The sequence below is a fragment of the Micropterus dolomieu genome, linkage group LG09, assembly GCF_021292245.1.
Source record: "Micropterus dolomieu isolate WLL.071019.BEF.003 ecotype Adirondacks linkage group LG09, ASM2129224v1, whole genome shotgun sequence".
In the NCBI taxonomy this organism is placed as follows: domain Eukaryota; kingdom Metazoa; phylum Chordata; class Actinopteri; order Centrarchiformes; family Centrarchidae; genus Micropterus; species Micropterus dolomieu.
The window spans coordinates 2896805-2914557 of record NC_060158.1 but is presented as its reverse complement, the minus strand read 5'-3'; the positions used below and the strand labels follow the sequence as shown (position 1 = coordinate 2914557).

The following is a 17753-nucleotide window of genomic DNA, read 5'->3' as shown; positions in this document are numbered from 1 at the left end:
AGTCGCCCCCTGCTGGCTGCTGGAGAGGACGCAGGTTTAAGTCGCCCCCTGCTGGCTGCTGGAGAGGACGCAGGTTTAAGTCGCCCCCTGCTGGCTGCTGGGGAGGACGCAGGTTTAAGGCGCCCCCTGCTGGCTGTTGGAGAGGACGCAGGTTTAAGTCGCCCCTTGCTGGCTGCTAGAGAGGACGCAGGTTTAAGTCGCCCCCTGCTGGCTGTTGGAGAGGACGCAGGTTTAAGTCGCCCCCTGCTGGCCGCTGGAGAGGACGCAGGTTTAAGTCGCCCCCTGCTGGCTGCTGGGGAGGACGCAGGTTTAAGGTGCTTCAGCTCTGGCTTCACTTTTCAGACCCGGAGGTTAGCATAAAGACTATAAACAGTTGAAACAACGAGCCTGGCTCTGTCCAAAGGGCGCCGATTAACATCTTATAAGTCTTCTTGAACGCGAACGGTCTGAAAAGCAAAAGCGGTTTGATTAATAATTCATAATAAAAGTTGGTCAGTGCTGCAGATTTGTTTCCTGAGTCACAGCTGTGCAGATTTGCACAAAGTGTCTCTAGTGTTATTAGATCACTTTGTCTTTGTGAGCTGATTGGAACTTTAACTGGCTGCAATCAAAATATAGATCATTGTATTTTACCAAACACTGACGGGAGAGACTGCTACCTGCAGCAGCTCAGACTGAGCAGAAACTTTTAGAGATAAAATACTTTGAAAAAGTGACACAAACTCTATTTTTTGGAGAATCTTCTGACTCGGACAGTTAGCAGGGCAAATTTATTTATATACAGTCATTCAAAGCGCTTTACAGACACAAAGATACAAAAAACAGATACAAAGGTACTTTATAATATAAAGGTAGATAATTAATGAGCAATAAATAATAAAATTGAGATTAAAACAAACATCTGTCTGTCAAAGTGCATTATATATGTGAGAGAGCAAATACAAATATAACAAAGAGACATTAAAATACTAAGAAATAAAATAGAAATAAAAATTGATGTTAAAAACACAATTAAAACAATGAGCAAGTTTAGCCTCGGGATGTTTTGTGAATACAGCAGAGGGGTAAGAAATGTTCAGTTCCTTTACTTAAGTAATCATAGTAATACCACACTATAAAAAGTCTGTTCAAAATCATACTAAAGTAAAAGTATTGTCAGCAATGTTCACTACAGGGTATAAAAAGTAAAAGTACTCATTATGCAAATAAAAATGTTCTGGTATATTTTATTTATGATTGAGTCCTGCAGTCCTGTTTTCGTAAAACAAGTAAAAATCTCTGTTAAATGAAATAATTTCTGTATAAATATTTCTGTATATCTGATAAAATTCTTGCAATTCGAACGACTCAATAAACAGATTCTGTGCACCGAAAAACTTAATCATGTTTATATTTTTTGAAAGTAAACTCTCTCAGTGAAATGCTGTGGAGTAGAAGTAGAAAGTAGCAGAAAAATTATATACTCAAGTATAGTACAAGTACCTCAATCTTGTACTTGGTACAATAGTTGAGTAAATAGTAAATGTACTTCCCAGCACTGGGACACTCTCCTGATCTTCAGATTCTCTTCCAGCAGCTTTAAATCTCCTCTGCGACGGAGAGGATTTTAATCTGCGGGACGTCTGAGAGACAAAAGAAAAGCGTGAAATATGAAATGATTTTTATCATCGGATATAAAAGCTGGAAAACAAAAACCTGTTCTTCTCACTCGTCTGTTCACCGCTGCAAAGTAAAGTAGTTTCCTCTCCTCCGTCAATTCACCTTCCTCCTCTGTGTTCCTGCCTCTCATCCCTCTTTCTCTGCTTGCATTAAGCTGATTGGCTCTCTGATGGAAACGACACTCACCGACCTTCTGAGGGGAAACAGCTGACACCGTGGCGGCCATGTTGGAGGCCCTCACCTCTGTGTTTCTGTCAGTTAGCAGCTTTAAGACTGAACTATTTATATTTCATTTCAGGTACAGGTTAAAGTCACTCTGTGTAAGATTTTAAATATTGCCGCATTTAAAGATGCGTGTACGGGGTCAGAACTCAGTTTATTCCACCAGGGTCACTCCAAGGTATTTGAAACAGGTTCGTTATGAATGCAGGACCCTGGGAGATGTCAGATGTTTGTGTGATACTTCTTTAGCTTTACTAACATTCAGTTGGCGGTGGTTCCTGGTTCACCCTTCTGTGAGGTGGGAGATGGAGTCTTGGTAGGCCGAGGTAGCGTAACTCTCATTGAGGAGTGCATGTGTAACGGTCCCCCGAGGTCGTACTGCGCGGTCCTGACTCGAACCGGCGACTTCTGGTTCGGGAGGCGGACGCGAGGAGGCTAAAACCCATAGGCACTAGCATCGGTCGCTAACACATCTCTTGAGGTGTCGGGAGTGAGGTTTACTCACTGCACAGCCTCACTCGCCTCTGTTACACAAGTACGGCAGTGTCATCAGCGTATTTGCAGTATGTGCTGACAGGTGAGGGGCTTACACAGCTCTGGTGCAGAGGGTGATCAGAAAGGGGTTCAGAAAATAAGTAAATTAAGGAAACTGGCCTCGTGGGTGAAAAGTCCAGTGTCTTCTCTTGTTGCCGTTTATTGAATCAAATCTAAAGCTTCTGATTTATATCTTACATGCATACAGTAAAATATGTATTTATGTAAAATAGTATATAAAGCACTTGTTTTTAAAATGTGCTGTACGAATAAACTTGCCTTGAGCAAGCTTCCATATGTGACGAACTGGGAACGGGTTGAATGTTCATCAGTGTAAAATGTGGTTAGAAAACATCTGGTTCTTTGATGGCGGTCTCAACATAGACCAATTCGAGGTTTCTGCCTCTTAAAAAGGAAGTTTTTCCTGGCCTGTGTCGCCTGATGTTTGCACAGCAATATCATTATCAATTTTATTTATGTGGCACGCTTAAAACAACCAAGGTTGACCAAGGTGCTTCACAGGTTAGAAATAGAACAATAAAACAATAATTACACAGTAAAATAAAACATTAGAACATACAGAACATGAGTCAAAGTGATCGTAATAACTGACTTGACAGGAAGGAAACGCAGAAGGAAAGAGACGCGTTTTTAACAGTGAAGCGTTTGACACTCGGGGCGGTTCTGATCTGGACTGGCAGGTTGTTCCACGGGTTAGGGGGGCAGAACCACCAAAGGCTGGATCGCCTCTGGTTTTAAGTCTGCTTCTGATCAGATCTTACCTTCTTACCCCTACCTACACTCGGCGTTAAAGGTTAGATTTTAAAATGAATCCTGTAATGAACAGGGAGCCAGTGGAGGGAGCAGCTCAGGTGTGATGTGGTCCCTCAGCAGCATTTTGGACTAACTGCAGGCGTCGAAGGGAAGACCGGTCCACATATAAGGAGTTACAATAGTGAAGATGGGAAGTTATGAGGCGTTAATCACCCTCTCTACATCTTTAGGAGGGAGATAGGCCTTTACCTTGACAACACAACATTATTTGAAGTTAAAGGGGCGAGAGAATCCACATCAAGCAGTCCAAACACTATGACCTCTGTCTCCTCCATTTAGGCTCATCCACATTTTCATACATCCTTCATACACATGGTGGGAATTGTTTGGTCTCATGTCAATAATATCACAAATGGTACGTTCTGGACCTGCTCTATGAGATAACTGTGAACTGAAGCTATATAAATAAAACTGAATTAAATTCACAATGTTTAGACCAAAACATGATAAATAATTAGTTATTAAGATATGATGACTTCTGTGTGTGCTGATTGAGTCATAAAATCAGACATGGTGTTGATTGTTCTGAGCTACAAGATTGTCTCTAAGCAAACTATTCAATTAACACCCACACACAGAATATCTCCTGGTCGCCTGAACGTCGGTCCAGCAGCTTTCAAACTCAGCTCAGACAGCAGCTGCACATTTCTGGCTCCTCTCTCGGCTTGTTCCTCCACGAGTACCTGCCGTTATCAGAAAGTGTCGGTACAGAGTGATGATGAATGACGGGTCCAATTCAGGCTCTGACTCGGACTGCTCCTCACCGACACGAGCGAGGGACAAAACCCGTGAAAATGAGACCCAGGTTGTGTTAAAGAAATCCTTTTCCTTTATTGCTGTTCCTTTTCAACAGAAACACAATCATCTTTTCACAGAGCTGAAGACCTCCAACATGGCCGCCGGAGAGCCGATAACATCGCGTCTGTTTCCAGACGGATCTGCTCATCAGCCTCAGCTCCTGAAGATTTATCTCCAGGAGCCCTTCGCCATGAAAGATCTGCATTAATATTTCATCTGTATTTAATCTGAAGGCTGAGAGTGAATGGAAAAGATAAGGAGGCCTTTCTGTTCGGGTGTCCCAGTTTTTTCTCCGCTCCCATTCACGGCGGGCTTCCTGCTAAGAGGTTTTGAAGCGCCGCTGCAGAGAAAAGGAGGCTCTCTGCTGCCATTGAGAGCAGTTATTTGAAGTGAAGTTGGTTTTTTTCGGGAGGATTTCAGAGGCTTTTGTCGGGGCGAGCGGAGTGATGGAGTCGCGGCCCGGTGGTGGATTACGCTCCGGGAAAAAAAAGGAGCCTGATTCAGCTTCTTAATCGCCAGTAATCCCTCCATTCTTCTCCTCATTTTGCCATATTGCTGCAGCTGTGTGAAAACTGAAGTTACTGAAGTCAACTTTAGGGTTTTCCAATATTTATCTGTGACTTTAGTAGTTAGGTTGGAGGGAGGAGAGATTAAAGGCTCGAGAGTCAGCAGGAAAACCAAACTCATGGTTTTTTCATGGTTTTTGGACAAATTCATCAGTTTTTGTTTGTTTTCACAAATCATCAACCTGTTGGTTTCTGGTCATTCCAATGAGAATCATTGAAGCTGCTGCAGAGGGATGACCCATCAGTCACTTTAGTAACTTTCTCCATACGTACAGCCTTAATTCAGATGCAGGAAAGCTGTTAGAACTTCACTGTGTGGCAGGTAGTTTGTGTTAATTAAAGGAATAGTTTGACACTTTAGGAAATAGGCCTTTGGTCTTTTTGATGAGAGTTAGATGAGTTTTAACGGGGCGGTTATGTGAGTAGTTTCCACATAGGTGTCATTTACACTGGGGACGCTGAAGACATGTCCCCGCCACTTTTTGAAATTGTTTTAAAAAACCTGTTTAAAATTTCGGAAAACATTGCAACAGAAAATGATAAATAACAAAAGAAGTTTATTTGCACAAAAAGAAAAACATCTAAAGCAAAATAAAGAAAACATGTGCATTGTCCAAAAAAGTAACAACAACTTGCTACGAACTACTGCATTATATTCCACTTTACTGTTAGATTTTGACTTGTCACCTACCACGTACATTTTTTATTTCCACAATAACTTCTGGGGGAGGACCTCCACTCATATATTTCAGTATCTTCTCGTCTTGTTCTTGTGAACCCAATACTGTGTATAGTCACGTCTCGTGAGCTAATGGATCGTCACAGCCCTAATCTGAGCCCCACAACTTTTCTACACAAAGTGACGCCCTTGAATATCCAGGAAGTCGCCGCTCCTAGATGGGAGATGTTAGCAGGAAGTATGACATTGTGATGGAGTTGCTAGGCTACAACAAGCTCTGTTTTTTAGCCCGTATTTGTTTCTCTTTTGGCAAATTGCCCACCTTTAAAGGTAGCCGAATTAGCTGTTAGCAGCTCCTGTTAGCAGTTTGCGTGGATGTACAGACAGCTGACACTGGATAGCTGTCATTCTGAAGAAAGCTGTCTTTTTCTCAGATTTCTCCAGGATTTGTGGATGTTTATTCATAACTGAATCTAAATATATCTGGATCATGTTTTCAGATTTGACCTCGAGGTGGAGTGTGACTTCCCCACGCCCCGCTGGAGAGGCGCCTTACAGTTTGAGAAAACCTCTGGATTCACAAAAGAGCAGTTTTAGTGACCTTAGAGGTGCTGGTAGTTTCCCGTCTTTATGGTAAGCTAAGCTAAAAACTGCTGGCTTTATTCATATCAATCTGAACGTCTAACTCAAGCAAGCAAGAGAAGATGTTTTCCAAAATGTTGAACTATTCCTTCCTTTAGCATCATATTGCTCCCAATTGCAGGCGTTTATTTGTCTGTAATTTCTGACATTATTGATTGAAACTTTTTCTTTAAATACCAGCTTTTATGTGAGAATGTACAGAATGTACTAGGAACTGAGCATGTGCAACTCCCAACAAAGATCATTTAGAGACAAGATGTATCACTCCATAGCTAAAACGAAGCCTTCAACACAGGCTGAAAAGAGGAGCTGCAGCAATGTGCAGTAGGACAGAAATATAACCATGGAAACCTGCTCTGGTACAACCTCTAAATAAGATGAGGAACCTGAAAATGAGCAGAATACCACCTCTTTAATTGTAATAAATTGGAAGTTGAGGAAACTGTCCCTGCTTCTGCAGAGACCAGTGTTAGTAGGACTTCCTCCACCTATTCAGTCTCGAAAAAGCCACCTTAATAATCAGGACCTATGGATGCAAGAGAACGATAAGATCCTTCCTAGATGCACAAGAACATAGATACTTCTTCCCCGTATGATCAGTGCTCCGTTTCCACAGTAAAGCCTGTAAAATATGTAAAAGGAAAAAAAAAGAAATACACATTTGGTTGTTGATTGTCTTAAATACCTACCATCATCTATGTGTGTAATTTCTATTTTTCAGATTTATTTTTAGGCCAGGAGATAATGGGGATATAGGCAGTAATTCTGTCTTGGGTGAGCAGCCCTGGATGTTCTGAATGTGAGTCCTCTCTTTCTGTTTGCCTCTAAAACAATAAAACCTTCTCTGCTCTCCTTCCAGAGTGTTTAATGTCTGTGGAAACTTCCTTGCAGAGACTGAAGGCTTTTTTAAGAGCTCTGTGTTTGTTTTCAGGCAGCGGTTGACGTCTGAAGTGAAGTGGCCCGATGAAGAGTCATCCAGACACATTTCAGAGCAGAGCTAACTCAGACATCATCAAGGCCCTGAAGAGGCTTGAATTTCAAGCATTAGAATGTGTGTAGAATGATACTTCATGAACATCTAAACAGCTTCTCATTATAAAAATGGGGTGGCTCAATGGATAAGACTATGCCTGTGAGAGACCTGGGTTCAATCCCCCACTGTGACCCGTCCACCATTGTGTCCCTGAGCAAGACACTTGACCCCTCGTTGCTCCAGAGGCGTGTGACCTCTGACATGTATAGCAGCAGTAAGTTGCTTTGGATAAAAGCATCTGCTAAATGAATAACTGGAAATGGCACATTTCAGAATAATGCGTCACGTCTCTCTGTGTTTGTATGTGGGCGGTAACTTGTCCTGGACTCTTGGCGGAGCTACACACCTGACGGCCATTTTAAATCAGCCACCCTGCTTAAAGACTCCTGACTTCCTGGCGAAGAACATCAGAACAAGCAGAGCACCCTTGAAAGCTTTTTGCTGCTCGCACAGAGTTAACAACAGATGACAATGTTCTTTGCACTTTAGACTGTGACACAATAATGGCAGCAGCTACTTCCAGCTGTGGAAAGAACGCCTCTCTCTCGTTCTCCTTTCTTCCTTTAGTTTTTGGCTCTTAGTGGACATTACTGAGTAACAACAAGAGCAATGAATGATATATACTGAGTAACGCGTTACTGCCCAACTCTGCTGACTAAATATGAATCACGATTCTGTTACTGGATGGCCTATTTCCTGCGTCAAATGTTTTCAGAAACATATTTCAGTGTAGTGTTTAGCTTTCTGACCTGGCCGCCATGTTGAAAATGGACAATCCTCAGTTAAGCACAGCGCCCAGTGTCCAGATGTTTCCTCGCTGGATTCTGTGTGTCTCCAGGGATCCTTTTGACTTTTCTTCAGCTTTTAATTGCATCCAAATCATATTTTAGCAGGGATTTCAAAGAGTACTTTTAATGTCGATCCTAGTCCTGCACTGGTTCCCCCAAGGGCTGCATCCTCTCCGCGATCTTATTTATTTTAACTACAAACCAGGCCTCATATCATTAAGTTCGCTGCACAACTTGGTAATAGTGTCGCTGCTGAAGCACAGCGACCCTGAGCGTGGCTCTATTTTAAATGATTTTACAGAGTGGTGCAAGTTGTCTTTTATTAACATTAACATGGCAAAAACAAAAGAAATTCTGACTTCTACCCTCATTAATGATCAAGCTATCGAAGTGATGAAGCAATACAAATACCTCGGTCTCATAATCAATGACAAACTCACCTTCCAGCCACAAGTTGGCGCTGTCTGTAAAAAATCTTTTTATCGCAATTTTAATGTCGATCAGACATTTATGAGTATGTCAATTGGTAAGACAAAATTTTGTCTTTAATTATTTACATTGCGGTTATGAAGATGTCACTCAGAATTTTAGATAAATCTGTTGTTTACTGCATCACCTGTAGCCTGTGTGTCCCCGCATGTGGACGGGCTAGTGCTGACCGCCGTGTCTGTTCTTTATGTAGCGTGCCACTGATTGAGAGAGTGCAGCCTACTGCACTAGAGTCAGCACGCACCAACGCTGACGATCAGCTGTTGCTGTCCTTGGTGCTGAAACATTTTTACTTGACTGACAGTGTGGATTTTCTGTGGGTTTTATTTGACAAAGGTTTACTTGGCTCAATAAGTGACACATTTTAACATTTAGATTTATCCGTTATTTTACCGTTTTAATTTTCAACTTGGTAGAAGGTGATGAAGCTCTGCCCCCACTGTGCTGTGAGTCTAGCTCCGCCCCCGTTATAATTAAACCAGCAACCTCTTTCTGAGTACTTTCTATGGCTTTTAAGTATCTCACCACACACACACACACACACACACTCCAGCCAGCTCCAGAGTGTGTTTAACAGGCAGTCTCCCAGGAGGATTGTGGGAAGCCACTGATCTTAATGAGTGTGTGACGTCCTGCTGAGTGGTTGGCCTGGACCGCATTAGTATATCAACCACATGAATATGTGCATAACTAGTGAAGGTCCCCTCCTGACTTCCTGTCAGTCTCTCTCTGTGTCTACTGGAATTAAAATAGAGAAATGTTGAATATAACATCACAATACATTGTGAAGTCATCGTGGCAACATTCGTGAAAGTAGATGATTCAGACAACTTTATCAACCTATACTCAAACTAATGGTGCGTTTCATTTGACACGGGAAGTCGGAATTTCAAAGGGAACGCCCCCTTAAGTTGGATATTTGGGAGAACAGCACTACGTCCGAATTCATGACCAAGATGGCTGCTCTGAGTATCAACAGTTCGTGAAAGCTGTAGTTTATACTGTTTATTAGCACTTCTGTGTACTTGTGTCACAAAGTGCTGTCCAGCTGCTGCCTGCTGACGTGTTGCTACAGTGTTTAATATGAAAAAATACTGCACAATGCGTTTTTCCAACTTGATAACTGGAACGCCGTCAACTCAGGTGTGATGTCATTCCCAGCTCCAACCTCTGACTTCCGAGGTAAATGGAACGCAGTGTAGTGGGCGATATTACAAAATTAGTGAACGATTAAAGTTCTAGTTCTATGGCTCTTACACGCCGTTAACAGCTGCTCTGTCAACATCGCAGTTCGATGTCTCGCTGCCTGCGTCCTCCATGTCTACAAGGCAACACTTTAATTGTTGGCCGTCATAAAATTAACATTAAAGTTCCCCGTGTCCCCCGGCTGCTCTGCCTCAACTCTCTGGGATTTACGGACTGCCGTTATCTAATTAGCTCAGTTAGCCTAGTGGTCCTAGCTGTCTCAGCCCGGACCGGGAGCTCGGAGCACCTGGGGAGCGTTACACCACTGCTCAGGCACTGGAGGTTTTCAGGCCAGGATAACATCAGCGAGCGGCGTCGGATTGGGCACCAGAACTGGAGAAGAGCGAGCGGGCAATGAAACCGAGGTCAGCAGCCTCCCAGTGAACATGTCAGGACCAAACACAGAGACCAACAGGGAATATAGCACCGAGGTGATTGACAGAGTTGATACATTTGCTTTTTGCTAAACTGCTAACTATATCTGTCTGTATCTGTGGCTAGTTAGCTCGGTTAGCCATGCCGCTAGCTGTCCTATTAGCTGAGTCAGCCCCAGGGTGCCAAGAGCCAAACCCGAGAGGAAAACCACCTCGGCCCTGTATTCCCTGTCGTCAAACTGGCCTCTGTCAGTCTTGGAGGCTGTGTTCATTCTTTGAGAGCTGAACCCATCCGCACAGAGTCTGCATGACAGGGAGGGGGGGCGTAGCGCACATTCAGCGCTATTGGCCACTGTAAACGCTAATCACCATGTGAAACATCATTGGAAAATAAAAAAAAATCAAATCAAAATACACATCAGAAAAGGACAAAATGAATCCGTTCTTCATTGTTTGAATGAATCATTAGGTTACATTGTATACGATTAATAACGTTGTTATTTTTCTCTTTTAAGCCAATAAACCAATAACTTTCAAAACAGTCTTAAAAACCAACATGAAAATGAATCATGAGAAGACCTTGAATCATGAATCTGCCTGAAATAAATCGTGATATATTTTTTCCATGTCGCTCCCCCCCCAACTTAGTGTAAAGCAAACAACCTGTTTTGTTCTCTCCGTCATTCAGCTTGAACTCCTGTTCACCTCCTCATCTCTTTGAACTGCGTTACCCAGAAGCCCACAGTGGGCGACCATGACAGGAAGTCTCATTTGCAAGTCCACACTTAGAAACCAGCAGCAAGTTTCAGGGACATAAAAAGAGACATCAGAGATGAAAGCTGTGGGAGGACTGATGGCTAATTATCAAGTCTCACTTTAATGACGAGGACAGAAGAAGAAAGGGTGACAGGAAGTTGTAATTATCACCTGCTGAGAACAGAGACCCAGCAGCATTCATGGCTTTTCTACAGAGAAATGTTTGAATATGTTTGCTGTGTACTCTCATATTGCCGTCTGGTCAAAGTGAAGAGAGTGGAAATAGATATAATAAATAAGGATGGATCTGCATGACAACTTAACAGAGGAGTGGTCAGAAGCATGCTCTCTGGCTCAAACTCAGTCAATTAATACAAATTCCAGATTATTACAATATAAATGGATAAGTAGACTATATATAACACCATCTAAGTTGCACCACTTTAATCCCAACATACCTGACAACTGCCTCAAATGCAAGGACCAAAAGAGGACACTCTTTCACTGTATGTGGGAATGCCCACAGATACTCGCATTCTGGAGAAAAATCTTATATTTAGCAGGACAAATCATTGGTGAGGAGGTGCCTATCAATCCTAAATTATGTTTATTAAATCTTTACTTGAATGGCTTTAATGCCTCCCAAAAAGTAAGATCCCTACTCAATGTTTGCTTTTTGGAAGCCAAGCGATGTATAGCTTCCTCATGGAATCAGATACCCCCTGTGCAACTTCACAATGGCTAAAGGGAATGACATTTTACATGGCTTTGGAAAAGATCAGCTACACTGGAAAAAACAGGCTGGATAAGTTTTGGGACATCTTTTATAACTTCCTTGAGAGAAACGATATGGATGTAGATGGCTGGATTGATGACAAGCTGAACTGAATGTATTCTTTTTCTTTTTTTGTGTGTGTGTATTCAATTTATTTCTTTAAGCTGATGGTGATGTCTATTGTCACCAGTCTGTCAAGCTCCTGAAGTTTGCGGATGACACCACCCTCATTGGGCTCATCTCTGGTGGGGATGAGTCCACCTACAGGTGGGAGATTGACTATCTGGTGACCTGGTGCGGCCAGAACAGTCTGGAGCTCAACGCTCTGAAGACCGTGGAGATGGTCGTGGACTTCAGAAAGAGCACAGCCCCACCCTTGCCTTCTTCACAGGCGATGTGGCGGCTGTAACTAGCCAATTCTCTGAAACATTCAAACTCAACCATTGTATCAGTCCTAATATATCTTTTCCTCTGCCCTCCCAGGTCAGTGGTTCTTCACGCTCCTTGTTTACTCCTCTCACAGAGAGCAAAGTATCAGAACTCTTGACCCGTAGCCGTCCAACTACATGCCCACTGGACCCCATTCCTACGAATCTCCTCCAAGCCATATCTCCTACTGTGGTCCCGACAATCACTCGTGATAAATACTTCTCTGGCTTCAAGAACCTTCCCGACCACTTTCAAATGGGCTCGGGTTACACCCTTGCTCAAAAAGTCCTCACTTGACCCAACTCAAGTTGAGAACTATCGACCAGTGTCTCTTCTACCTTTTTTATCCAAAACTATTGAACAGGCAGTATTCAGACAGGTCTCAGAATTCCTCTCAGGGAATGACCTCCTACATCCATATCAGTCTGGTTTTAAGAGTGCCCACTCTACTGAAACGGCTCTTCTGTCTGTAACAGAAGCCCTAAGGTCAGCTAAAGCTACAGCCCAATCCTCGGTTCTTATCCTGCTTGACCTGATCAGCTGCCTTTGACACAGTCAACCACAGGATTCTGCTATCCGCTCTCTCAGCAATGGGCATCTCGAGTAAAGCACTCCTGTGGTTCGAATCCTACCTCTCGGGGCGTTCCTACAATGTTTTGTGGCAAGGACAATTATCCTCCTCCCACTGCCTCTCCACAGGGGTGCCCCAAGGCTCAGTGCTTGGGCCCCCTTCTCTTCTCAATTTACACCACCTCACTGGTGCCGATCATTCGCTCGCACGGCTTCTCTTCCCACTGCTACGCAGACGACACGCAACTCTACCCATCCTTCCCGCCAGGCGATCCCACTGTCTCGGCGCGGATCACGGACTGTCTATCGGACATATCTGCATGGATGAATGCTTGCCACCTTCAACTAAACCTCTCTAAGAGTGAACTCTTGGTCATTCCAGCCAAGCAATCTATCCACCATAACATCACACTACAAATTTACTCCTCAACCATCAATTGGTGAGAAACTTGGGTGTCACGATTGATGACCAGCTGTCCTTTTCAGACCATGTTGCTGCTGTCTCTCGTTCATGCCACTTTATTATTATTATATATATAATGTTATCTCTTGCCTCGACTATTGCAATGCCCTCCTAGCAGGTCTCCCAGCTTGTGCGGTGAAACCCTTACAAATGGTTCAGAACGCAGCAGCGCGGCTGATTTTTGATCAGCCCAAAAGGACTCATGTCACTCCATTACTCAGTGACCTCCACTGGCTCCCCGTGGCCTCCAGAATCAAATTCAAGACACTAATGCTTGCATACAGAGTGACTACTGGGTCTGCACCCATCTACCTAAACTCCATAATACAAACTTACGTTCCTTCTTGGCCGCTACGCTCCTCTAACAAACGCCGCCTGGCTCTGCCATCCCTTCACACAAAGCGATCCCAGTCCCGGCTGTTCTCATCTGTGACACCACGATGGTGGAACGAGCTACCGCACGCCATCAGAGCAGGGGCGTCCCTCTCTAACTTCAAGAAGCTCCTGAAAACTCATCCCTTCTGAGAACACTTCCTCTTATAACACCTCTAACTCCTAACCTCTAACATGCACTTCCTGTCCTCTTCTATCCCCTACAATGATCTTGTATAGATTGCACTTTGTTAACTCTTACTTCCTTCCCTAGGTATCTACCCCATTGATTTGATATGCACTGTGAGCTCTTACTAGTATGTATTGTCAGTTGTAGATCTGTAGTTGATGCTCTGTTGATGCTTGTATGTTGTACCTCAAATGTAAGTCGCTTTTAATAATAAAAGCGTCTGCCAAATGAGTAAATGTAAATGTAAATGTCCCTCACCAAGAAGGCCCAACAGAGTATCTACTTCCTGCGGCAGCTGAAGAAGTTCAGCCTGCCAAAGACAATGATGGTGCACTTCTACACCGCCATCATTGAGTCCATTCTCACCTCCTCCATCACCATCTGGTACGCTGCTGCTACTGCCAGGGACAAGGGCAGGCTGCAGCGTATCATTCGCTCTGCAGAGAAGGTGATTGGCTGAACTCTTCCTTCTCTTCTGGACCTGTACTCCTCCAGGACTCTAAGGCGAGCAGGAAAGATTGCAGCTGACTCCTCCCACCCCGGACATAAACTGTTTCAGACTCTCCCCTCTGGCAGGAATTTCTTCCTGTCTGCAACTAGCCTCATTAACAAGACCCGGGTCCCCCACTGACACACTGACACCCTTTCAAATGATACAAATGTCTCTGCACATGTAAATACTGTTTCATCTCGTGTCGGGCTCAGACCTGGCACGTCACACATATCTGTTGTTGATTGTTGATCTTTGTTGTTGTATATTTTTATGTTGTCAGGTTATATATTTATATGTACACAATATTTTCTTCCGTTGTGTCACTGCTGCACGGCACAGACCCAGAATAATGCACATGTATATATCTGCAACGTTGTTCTTCTATTCCATATTTCTATATTTCTACATTTATTTATGTTGACTGTATGTTTGTCTTCGTGTAGCACCTTATCACCACAGCAAATTCCTCTTATGTGTAAAACACTACTTGACAATAAAGCTCCTCCTTCCTTCCTTCCTTCCTATTCATGGACTGATATATTGAAGCCTAAGATACTCTTAATAAATAGGCCAATGTGTATTGTTTTTTGTTTTTTTATGATTATCATATATTAATATTATTCTTATAATTTATGTTTTTTTGTGTGTTTTGTTGTCTTATATAAAAAAAATTGGAAAATCTTCAATAAATACTTGTTTAAAAAAAATATACTTCATACACACAAACCACATAATCAAGTGCTTAATAGAAATTAAAAGTTTAAGTTGTGTGTGTAATTAGTTGCTTAACAAAGATACATATGAATGAATAAATGCAGCAATGAATACAGTGATAAACAATCACTTGATAATAGCGCAGCTCTCAACCTCAGGTTCCTGTTTTTCCTCTTTTCTTGGAACCCAAATTACACAAGGAGTTTATCACTCATCAGCATTTTAAAATGAAACAGGGAAGTAAAAAGCAGTTTAAAATAAAGCTTTTCATCACGCTTATTGTATAATATTTTATCTTAACGCTGTGTTTATTTGTGAGCATCCATGAGCTGTGAAGGACACAGGAGCAGAAATTTGTTGTCAGTTTCAGAAAATCTTCTCTTACCGTGTTACTGATGCTTGTCATTAGGTTTTTGAGACTGAGGAAATCAAATTTAAGCAATGAACCAACTGTTGTAATATGGGAGTATTAACGTTCATCCCACCTCCTCTGCTGCTGTCGTGTAAATATAAGAACTGAAACGAAGCCCCTGTGCTCGGTGGTGAAATCTGACAGCTGAGAGGTGATGCTCTAGAGATGAACTGTGAGTGTTAGAAAAATCTATTTATCTGTGTTATTTAACTTACTTAAATTAACTTAAATACTTTAAAACTTATTTTAGACAAGACTTCTTTTGCTATGCTGATAAAACAGTGTTTCTTCTCATTTCCAATACAGTTTGTTCTATTTGTTCTAGAATGCAGTAGAATCAGGAAAGTTGTACTTAAAAAATATATGGGAATATTTAATTTTCTGACATTTCAAGGCTCAAACAATAATTACAAAAGAATTGGATAATGAACCTAAACAAGACGTGTTAATGCTGAGATTTACAGGAGCTAAGCTAAGCTAACTGTCTCTTGGACGTAGCTTCATGTTTACTGCACAGACAGTGAGTGGTGTCAATCAAGCTCATTTCCTACAATGTAAAACTATTGGTTTAAGTGATGAAGTCATGTTGTGCAACATGTTGTGTTGTCCTCTCCAGATGTTCACCCCTGAACAACATGAACAGCAACAAATCTCCACCTGACAGTAACTCAACAATCAAACCTGCCGTGGTCCTAAAGATCAGCATGTCAGCATACTTAATACAGAGACGTCTTCTCTTGCTTTTGTGTCTCCTGCTTCATCTTAACTCTTCACTGGCTTATTCACTGAAAGGCTGCGTCATCAGTTATTCCAGTTCCTTTCCAGCTTACAAACTGTGATTCTAAAAGACAACAAGCTCCAACAAGTCACTGACATTCAGCCCATCTTACAGCTACCACACCTACAGGAGCTGAACATTGGAGGAAATCTATTTACCTCCTTTCAGACCAAAGATCTGCTGCTGAACGTGTCCTCAGGACTGAAGCTGTTAAATGTTTCTGATAATGCTAAGTTAGAAAAGTTCAGCATCACAACACAGATCTTTCCTCACCTTGAGATGATAGACTTTTCTGACAGTGGCCAAGCTGCTGGCTTGAAATGGGACATACCTGACAAGACTTTACTAAGGAACATAACTCAGCTGGATTTCAGCGGCACTTTGATTCCTTTTGAAGAGATCCAAAAAGTCCTGCAGAGTCTTGACTCACTGATGCATCTGAGGCTGAGTTATATGGAGACGTTTATCCAGAAAGGTCTCTTAGCTACAGTGTGCAAAATACCGACACTAAGGAGGCTGGATCTGTTGTACAACCCTGTTGCCAATTTAGGTTCAAAATTTGTAACTTGCTCTCAGCTTAATGAGCTCGACTTGACCGATACATACATGACTGAACTGCCGAAAGGCTCGATGAGATTGATGAAGAGTCTGAGGTCCCTAACTCTAGCCAACAACTTTCTCACCAGTGTGCCAGATGACATTAGGAGTCTCTCCTCCCTCGAGGTTCTATATCTTAGAGACAATCGTATCTCTGAGTTGACATGTGATGATTTCATAAACACAACGCGACTTACGGAGCTCTATCTGGACTATAACCACATTGCCAAACTGGACAGGTGTGTATTTGAAAATCTTAATGATCTGAAGGTTTTAGATATGAGTAACAACTTGCTGTGGACATTTGGAGGGGCCTTTAAAACAGGACTGCAGAAGCTTGAGTTCTTGAATTTGAACAAACACTTTGTATCAATTCTTGAAAATGGAGATTTTCAAGGTTTAGGTTCCCTAAAATATTTGGATCTGGCATCAAAACATATCGCAAGAGTGAAAAGTAACGCTTTTCAAGGACTGAACAATCTCAGTACTCTTAAAGTGTCTCTTCCACTTGAGTTTGAAAATAAATTCAGAAGTTTACAACAGTTAGAAAATCTCACAGTCTACTTCGATACTGACGGAAGTTTTAAAAGTCCTCATTCAAACTTCTATGAAGATTTGTTCCAGTTAAAATCTTTGAAGATTTTTACTGTAATATGCAGAGTTGATCACTATGGCTTCCCCTTTGACATACCGATGAATATTCTACAAACTATGAAACATTTAGAGGACTTCACAGCTGAGAATTTATATATTTCTGCTCCAGATCCCGACACATTTAGAAACAATCCCCAGCTCAAGCGTCTGACACTCAGTCAGACTGACTTGTCAGATTTGGGTCCTGAACTGTTTCAGCCAATCCCAAACCTGCAGGCTCTCGATCTCTCTTACAGTAAGCTCAAATCTTTGGATTTTCTGGCCCAGGCCGACCTGTCTGCACTCACATTTTTAAAACTGAGTGACAATGACATTACAGTGATCAACGAGACGGTCTTCCAGTCTCTCCCTGCACTCACATATCTGGACCTGGACAATAATCCTTTCACCTGTGACTGCTCTAACGCCGGCTTTATCCAATGGGTGAAGAACAACAACCAAACTCAGGTTGTTAACGCCCATATGTACACCTGTTCCTTTCCTGTGGTGGAGCAAGGAAACAAGTTGCTGGACTTTGACATCCAGTCCTGTTGGATGGACGTCGGCTTCCTCTGCTTCATTTGCAGCACTTGTCTGACTTTGCTAACTCTTCTCGCTGCCTTCGTCTTCCACTTTCTGAGGTGGCAGCTAGCCTACGCATACTACCTCTTCCTGGCCTTCCTCTATGATAGCAGGAAGAGGAAGAAG

At 42.5% G+C, this 17753-nt stretch overlaps 1 protein-coding gene across 1 annotated transcript in view; it reads left to right on the top strand.

Annotated features, from left to right (window-relative positions):
- The window catches only part of LOC123976720 (toll-like receptor 13), a 35430-nt gene that overhangs the window by 3394 nt on the left and 14283 nt on the right, over positions 1–17753 (top strand). The window contains exons 3-4 of the mRNA XM_046059068.1: positions 15654–15743; positions 15830–17686. Coding sequence (XP_045915024.1) covers positions 15654–15743; positions 15830–17686 — 1947 coding nt within the window. The remainder of the gene's footprint in view (positions 1–15653; positions 15744–15829; positions 17687–17753) is intronic.